We start from the raw sequence: 8,981 nt of genomic DNA on the forward strand, positions 1-8,981 counted from the left end.
GGGGATCTAATAAAATTTTAACACTATTTTAAAACTCAAAATAAAATGTTACCAACAATAAATTTGGCCATTTTTCTTTTCCCAAATGTTACAAACATAAAACACCAACAATTAAGTACTTTGTTCATATAGGTGCTTAATGATGAAAAATGAAAGAAACTAAAAAGGCCTTTTACAGATCATTAGCCTCTTCCAAGAGGACTGTGTTCCTAAAATACACCTACACTGTTATATGCTATCCTGTTGTATAATACATGAAGCTTTTCTAATACCTAAAAGGGTATCTGAGGAAGGAAAGATTTTTGTCAGCATCTGTGAGCCATTAAGTGTCATACTAATTACCCAAAGGAAAAACTTCTCCAGTGTTCTGGCATTTCCCATATGCCTACCACCTATAGAAAGGAAAAAAACCAAGATTTCTCTATCTGAGGCCAAAAAATTTCAAGGATTGCTCTAAAGTATTGGTTACATTAATATTACCAGTTGATAAAGAGAATTTTTTTTTAATCCCCAAGAACCACCACCTCACCTGTTTCTTATTCCTGGTGGGAGATTTCTTTTGCCTACATCAGTTGCTGGATTCATGCAGGCAAATAAACGGAAGTCAGGGTGACGAACCAGTGGCTCTGTTAAGAGAAAATTATAAATTCTCAAAAACTTGTAATAATCAAGTAATCAGTCACAATTCCCCAGGGGAAGACCATCTAACTCCAGAGAACCCCAGGCCCAGCAACCCTGCCTCAGGCTCAGCCAGCCTGGTGCTGGCTACTCACACCACCCTTGCCATTTCTGAAATCTCACTGACATCACCTTCCAGACCTACGTATACAACTTAATCTTATGCTGCAGTTCCACAGTTTTTTATGGCGTGTTTATTCATTGTTATCTTCTGTCACCCATTCACTCATGCATATTTTATTCTCAGTGTGTGTCTATTACCCACAACCCAAACATCTTAACAAATTATCGTATTTTTCTTTGTATTCTCCATTTCACCTAACAACAGTTCGATGTACTTTGCAGAAACAAAGTATCTAAGAAACGGGGCAGGTGTGGTGGTTCACACCTGTAATCCTAGCTCTCAGGGAAGCCGAGGTGGGAAGATCACTTGAGCTCAGGAGTTTGATACCAGCCTCAGCAAGAGCGAGACCTCGTCTCTACTAAAAATAGAAAGAAATTAGCCAGACAATTAAAAATAGAAAAAAATTAGCCAGGCATAGTAGCACATGCATGTAGTCTCAGCTACATGGGAGGCTGAAGCAGGAGGATTGCTTGAGTCCAGCAAGTTTGAGGTTGCTGTGAGCTAGGCTAACACCATGGCATTCTACCCGGGCAACACAGCAAGATTCTGTCTAAATAAAAAAATAAAAAATAAATATCTAAGAAATGGACAAATTCCACTGGGAGGACCATGCTATCCACCTAACCAAAAGAATCTCTCTCTAAAGTGGCCAAAAGGCTTAATACTGAGTCAAACCCCAAGAGGTTCAAGTGCTACCTGTGTCTCCTCGATCCAGTAACACCAGGGATCCAGAGGACCCTTCAAGTAAACCACTCAGACATTCTAATATTTCTGGAGCAGCCAGATTAATCTCATCCAACAAGATCCACTCTCCTTTCTTTACAGCCTGAGCTAATGTACCCTAAAAGAAGACAAAGTAAAATGTTAAAAATCCATGTCAAATAAAGACACACTCACCAAGAGCAGTTATGCAAGCAGGGTTAGAAACAAAGGCAATGGCTAATACTTCATACTCATCCTATTCAATGAGCCTACACCATAACAACCAAATGACCATGAGCTGATCGGTAGTTAAGGCCAAAATGTCCAAAAGAGTCAAGGCAGTATCTTTGAGTCTAACAGTGAGATGCAATAAACTAGATCCTATCATTATGTGGATGGTCAGGTCAACAACTTACATCATATTCAGGTGTTTAAAGATACCCAAGTGGCTATTAAAAGAACTCGAAATAAATATATGGTGAGGCTATGAGTATAACAAAATTAGACAAATGTTTGAATCAAGAGTGTGTAGTGGTTGACATACATAGCCTTTTACACTGGCTGAAGATCAAAAGGAATCTTTCCTTGGCTCTAGTCCACTGATTTTATTCTTCAAATTCCATTTTCAAGAGCAATAAAAACAAATCTTACAATCCACTCAACTGACACATCAAAAACTGCTTTATTATTATTAAACTGCTTTATATTTTTGTTTTCATGCTGATCCTAACAAAGAATCTAATACAAATTTAAACGTAAAAATAAAAAAAGAATAAATGTATTCACTCCAGTACACTGCTAAGTCATAAAATATAAGCCTTACTTTAAGAGCACTTGACATTTTTATTGGTTATTTCAGAAATAATGGTATTAAGATTAAACAATTATGACCAAATTTCTCACACCCATGAACATAAGGTTGAGCTCTGTTAAGCTTCTCTTAACAAAGCAACATCTCAAGTAAGACTCCCTACCTCCTCTAGGGCATGAACTAGAGTACTGCAAAACAAATAAACAAAAAAACCCAAGTCATGAATGTTTAATCAAGTTGCTCCTTCTTAAATGTTCATAGGACAGCACACAGTATACTGGGATGTCCATGTCCTGGAATCAAAATTGGGACACTGAAGTGATCAACTCAAATCTCTCTTACATATGCATGCATGCTCTCACTCTCTTGTACATACACCGGTGTGTGCACGAGCTCTCTCATGCGCATGCACGAACGCATGGCAATGAAAGTAGTTCACTAGGTGTTATCAATTACATCTTTAAAAATAATAACAGATCTAGTGATGCCATTTTTGGGTATTTATCCAAAAGATCTGAAATCAGTATGTCGAAGAGATGTCTGCAATTCCATGTTCGTTAGACTATTATTCACAATAGCCAAGATGTACAATCCACCTAAGTGTCCATCAACACATGAATGGATACAGAAAATGTTGTATATATACATATGTATACACGATGGAATGCTATTCAGTTTGAAAAAAGAACAAATTTTGTCATTGTGACAACATAAATGGAATTGAAGAACATTATGTTAAGTTAAACAAGCAAGGCACAGAAAAGACAAATACCACGTGTTCTCACTTGTAAGTAGAATCAAAAACAACAACTAAAAAAGGCAGAGAGTAAAACAGTGGTTACCAGAAGTTGTGGGGAGAAGGAGGAATGCGGAGATGACAAAGGGTACAAAGCCTCAATTAGACAGAAAAAATGAGGGTTTTTTTTTATCTTTGCAAGATATATTGCACAGCATGGAGAATATAGTAAATAATAATATGCTGTATATTTTAAAATTGCCAGCAATTTTAAAGACAGCAAATTTCAAATGTTCTTACCACAAAATATAAGTATTTGAGGTAATGGATATATTAATTAGCTTAATATAGGTTATTTCATATTTTATTCATGAATCATAACATCGCTTTGTACCCCACAAATATATAAAACTATAATTTGTCAATTTATAATTTTTGTTAAATTGTTTTAAAAATATTAATGGTGGTGCTCATCAAGACTTTATAATTACTATTAAGGACATTTTTCAAAATTTCCCTCCCAATCATTATTTGTTTTAAAATCATACACATCAGCACTAAAAATATCAACACAAAGAGAATACAAAATAGTAATCTGCCTAAAACATGTATTTTGTGTTGCATCAACATTCCCTTAACCTAAATAACTAAAACAAAATACCTCTACAAATGCAAATAATAGGACATTTTCAGTCATCTTCATCTGTTGTTGGGCATGGTTGAGTCTAAGACCAAATGCTTCCCATTTCTCCTTTATGAGCAACCCTGAAAAAGAATAAAGATAAGAATTTAACACACATTTTGAGTTGTAATATGTACAACTTTTAAATACAAAAAACATACCATTAACAAAACACACAAAAATTAAGCATCTTGGACAAAAGTGTAAAACACTAAAATCTAAACACTTAGATAATGCTAACTATATTCCAGACACTACATTAACTTGTGTACATATGTGTTAATTAACTTCTTTGTCCCTCACAGCAACTCTGTAAAGCAGTTACTCTAGATGAAGCAGGACACTGAAGTTAACCAAGCTATCAAAAGCCCCTGGACTGCGGAATCTGGCTTTTTAGAAATTAGCTATTTCAGAGGAAATGTGATTGACGACTAAGCACTACAAGAGCACATCAATACTACTAGTCTTTTGTTTTTGTGTGAAATCATACCAAGAATCATGGGGGCAACAACACTTCATAATTAGTCACCTTTGCCCTAAGTCCTAGAAAGCTCCAAATTGTATTGCTTTATTCTTCCCCCAAACTCTTCTCTTAACTCTGCTGAGTTGCAGCCTCGTGCCCTCCCACCAGCAGTCTGGGTCACATCCTTACCAGTTTCGCTCTCTTTTCCATCCTTGTTAACAGCAGACTTGTATACATGTTGCATTAGTCTGAGGAGATCATGCCAGCGTTTTTGCCTGTAACAGGTCTGAATGTGCCCCAAGAACGTAAAGTTTTGTTTCTTGGAAAATGTCTGGGCAAAGAGTTCTTCAAATGCCTCCCGTAAGGGTAGCCAAATAAGCTTATGGTCCACTGGTTTGTAACTGAAACAAAAAGTAAATATGACTCACAAACTTCTGAAGTCAACAGAAATTAGAAAGCACGGCTCAGAAAATAGGAGTAGATCTAAGATTTCATTTAATTGAAATCAGAAATTCTACCAAAATCTATGTTAAAGTTTTAAATTATAATCTATTTTCCCCTATCCCAAGTACTTAAAAGGCCTATATTAAAGGTAAAAACTATCATTAATCAGTGTTATAAAAATATTTGAAATTCCTAGCTGGATAGTAAAAGGCATGTCATTTATTTTACCAACATGTTTAAATAAACATGTATAGGACATAATAATAAACCATACTTAATTAAGATTGAGCAAAATATTTTTAGGACATTTTAGAAGAAAAAACTACAATATCCGAAAAGGAACTCAGCCCATGCATTTTCACTCAGGGGAGGGGAGGGAAGGAGAGAATGACGACGGTATTGCTTTCAAGGGAAAAAATATTAGTTGGGGGACATGAAAAAATTTTAGAAACTGCAATGGTTTGTGGCCCTCCAAAGGTCACTCGACTTTTACTTCTCAATATTTAGATTCTTTCTTATTTCTTAGTGTTAAATTTCTCTAGGTGAGGAGCCAGAAAATTCATTAATTTAAATTTAATATTTGGGGGAGGAAGGGGATAATTTTTTTTACAAGTTGAGAAACACTGCTCCAGCTTAAAGATAAGTTACTCAAGCAACGCTAATTGTCCCTAGAAAATCCTAAATATATAATTTTCTGTAGCCTAAGATATTAAATATTATGTAATTCAAGGAAATGAGATAAATTTTATTTCTAAGAAAAAATAAGTTGAGAACTGAAAAGATACCAAATATGTTTCACAACAATCAAGCAAAATTAGAGAACTCATGGATTACTACCGACTCACCGGCCTAGTGATGGAGGAACAATGAGATGAGTAAAACCCCATGGCCTGATACTGAGCATTGGTATTAAAGAGTCTGGTTCCACAGAGAAAAAGTATAGGAATTTCAAACCCACTGTTACTTACCCATAGGCACTAACACATTAGTAAGGACATTTCTTTACTCCATTTATTCAACAAAAATTTATTGAGCACCTGCTATATGTGGTTACGCACTGAATCAACAAGACCCACAAGCTCCTGCTCCTATGTAGCTTGCAATCCAATGAAATATACAATAAAGAAATACTCTGCTATAAAAATATGAACTAGTGCCATAAATATAAATAAAGTAGGGTAAAAGGAGAATGGGTGGTGGGGTTATTGGTAATTTGAATATTATAGTCAGAAAACACTTTGTTGAAGAGGGGACATTTGACAGACACCTAAATCAAGCAAGGAAGTGAGCTAAGCAGGTATCTGTGGGTGACAGGGGATGCCACACACAGGAAATAGCAAGCATCTAGGTACAACATGGAAGAGAGTGGCTGGAGCTCAGCAGCACAGGCCAAGGAGGGAGATGATGCCAGAGAAGTGACAGTGCCAAATTATGAAGGGCCTTAAAGGACAAAATAAGCCTTTGGGTTTTATTCTAAATGGATTGAGAAGTCAGTGGAGGAATTTGAGCAAGATAATGATGCAATCTGATTACACTTAAAAAGAATCATCTAACTACCAAATAAAAAAGAGACTGCAGGGAGGTCAGGACTAGAGGCAAAGATAAGAGACGAACGCAGTAAGATCAGTCAAAAGATAATGAACCAGAATGACAACAAGGGAAGAGGTGAGAAATTAAATAAACATAATGTCACTTACATAAAATTGCTAGTCCTGGAAATAGTATAAATGGAATCCAAAGCTACCTGAAGCAGCAGAGTAACCCTTAAGAACAGAGACATTCAAGACTTTCTTTCTGTTCTGCTTGGGTTCAACTCCTGGATCTGCCGCTATCTTGAACAAGTGACTTAATCTGTCTGTGCCTTGGTTCTCCCATGTGTAAAATAGGGGGAATAATGGTATGTTCTTCATAGCTGAACACCAATAAAGGACTCAAAATCATGCTTAGATAAATGGGACCTGATCAAATTAAAAAGCTTCTGCACAGCCAAAGAAACTGTCACAAGAGCAAACAGACAACCTACAGAATGGGAGAAAATTTTTGCATGCTACAAATCCGATAAAGGGTTGATAACCAGAATCTACTTAGAACTCAGGAAAATCAACAAGAAAAAATCAAACGACCCTATCAAAAAGTAGGAAAAGGACATGAACAGAAACTTTTCAAAAGAAGACAGAATAATGGCCAAAAAACATATGAAAAGATGCACATCTCTAATCATCAGGGAAATGCAAATCAAAACCACAATGAGATATCACTTATCTCCAGGGAGACTGGCCTTTATCAAAAAGTCCCAAAACAATAAATGTTGGCGTGGATGCGGAGAGATAAGAACAATCATACACTGCTGGTGGGACTGCAAACTAGTGCAACCTCTGTGGAAAGCAATATGGAGATACCTTAAAGAGATACAAGTAGAAGTACCATTTGATCCAGCAATCCCGTTACTGGGCATCTACCCAAAAGAACAAAAGATACTCTATAAGAAAGACACCTGCACCCGAATGTTTACAGCAGCACAATTCACAATTGCAAAGATGTGGAAACAACCCAAGTGTCCATCAATACATGAGTGGATTAATAAAATGTGGTATATGTATGCCATGGAGTACTATTCAGCTTTAAAAAACAATGGTGATATAGCACCTCTTGTATACTCCTGGATAGAGTTGGAATGCATTCTACTAAGCGAAGTATCTCAAGAATGGAAAAACAAGCACCACATGTACTCACCATCAAATTGGTATTAACTGATCAACACATAAGTGCACATATAAGAATAACATCTATTGGATGTCGGGCAGGGGGGAGGGGGAAAGGGGAGGGGAGGACCGGTATTTGCATCCACAAAGAGTGCAATGCGCACCATCCGAGGGATGGACACACTTGAAACTCGGACTTGGGGGGGAGTGGGGAGGCAATGGGCAACATACATAACCTAAACATCTGTACCCCCGTAATATGCAGAAATAAAAAAAAAATCGTGCTTAGCACATAATGAGTGTCATAAGGAGTTAGCAGTTACAATTATTACTATTATTAACTAGCTCTGTTATTATTGATCTGTTGAATTTATGAGAGTGGCTTAAAATTTCAAATTAGACCAAGTTCCTTAAAAGTTCACTCATTTAAAGCTGAACATAGTAGCTAAAGCAGTTAAGTCAATATATGTTTCAATTGATAAAAAAAAATGAAAAAGCATACATTCCAGAAAATAACAAAATAAAAACAACAAAATCAACTGCAACACAAATAAATACTCAATGGGAACAAACCTGACACCTGGCAGAACTGTGGAAATAAACTCTGAACCACTGCAGAGTAAGGTTTTCAAAAGTATCTTCCACAGAAAAGGCACCTTAGAAACAACTGAAATGCCATGAGGGGGAGGGTCCAGAACAGCTGCCCCATGCAGAATAATTCAGCATCTACCTATTACACACACTGGAACTACGTAAGAGTTCATTTGACAACAGCTACAACAAAAGAAAATGACTCTCCAAAATTATAACACATGAAAGAACAGAAAGTATAAAAGGGACATAAAACAATAGCTGCTGAGTATTTAAAATGATAAAAAAAAAATGCTGTATCTTCACTTGACGGTCAGCGTTCTAAGTTCAAAAGCATATGCTTTTGCCCAGCCCTCTTCCGAGTAGTTTCTTTCAGACTGTTCTGTGGGTTACAAGGAAGGCAAGGGACTGGCTGTTTTATTTGTTTCTGTATCTTTAATTTTCCTCTGTTTTTTTCTTTCCTTTATTGCCAAGTTCTCCAAGGAGCACCTCCCCTTTTCTATGTATCTGTTTCTCCCTCAGAGGCTGACCCTCCCCAGCCCCTTCCCTATAGTCAGTGCTATGAACCTGTGCTCTGTATTTTGACATTTAGTGCTACACTTTCTCTTTATGGATGATTCCATCTGTTATGTCCCAGTCCTCAGTGCCCTCTACACTTTTTCTTAGAGTCTCTTAAGCTAACTTCACCCACCAACTGTTGCACATTGGTTTATTTCTCTACCCACAGGTAATGTGAAGATCTATGTTCTGCTTACCAGAAGCCCACTTTAAATATAATGAAAAAATGAGTTAAAGATTAAGAAAAAGACATATCACACCAACATTAATCAAAAAGCAAGGAGGGGCCGGGCGCGGTGACTCACAACTGTAATCCTAGCACTCTGGGAGGCCAAGGCGGGCAGATCATTTGAGCTCAGGAGTTCGAGACCAGCCTGAGCAAGAGCAAGACCCCGTGCTCCTAAAAATAGAAAGAAATCAGCTGGACAACTAAAAACACATAGAAAAAATTAGCCGGGCATGGTGGCGCATGCCTGTAGTCCCAGCTACT

The 8,981-nt window shown here is 37.0% G+C and overlaps 1 protein-coding gene across 1 annotated transcript in view; it reads right to left on the reverse strand.

Annotated features, from left to right (window-relative positions):
• MDN1 (MDN1, midasin homolog (yeast)) overlaps window positions 1-8,981 on the reverse strand; it is a 164,975-nt gene that overhangs the window by 114,229 nt on the left and 41,765 nt on the right. The window contains exons 14-17 of the mRNA XM_012638185.1: window positions 4,386-4,597; window positions 3,713-3,816; window positions 1,499-1,643; window positions 530-626 (exon numbers count right to left, since the gene is read on the reverse strand). Coding sequence (XP_012493639.1) covers window positions 530-626; window positions 1,499-1,643; window positions 3,713-3,816; window positions 4,386-4,597 — 558 coding nt within the window. The remainder of the gene's footprint in view (window positions 1-529; window positions 627-1,498; window positions 1,644-3,712; window positions 3,817-4,385; window positions 4,598-8,981) is intronic.

Source organism: Propithecus coquereli, unplaced genomic scaffold (genome assembly GCF_000956105.1).
Source record: "Propithecus coquereli isolate 6110/MARCELLA unplaced genomic scaffold, Pcoq_1.0 Scaffold127, whole genome shotgun sequence".
NCBI lineage: Eukaryota > Metazoa > Chordata > Mammalia > Primates > Indriidae > Propithecus > Propithecus coquereli.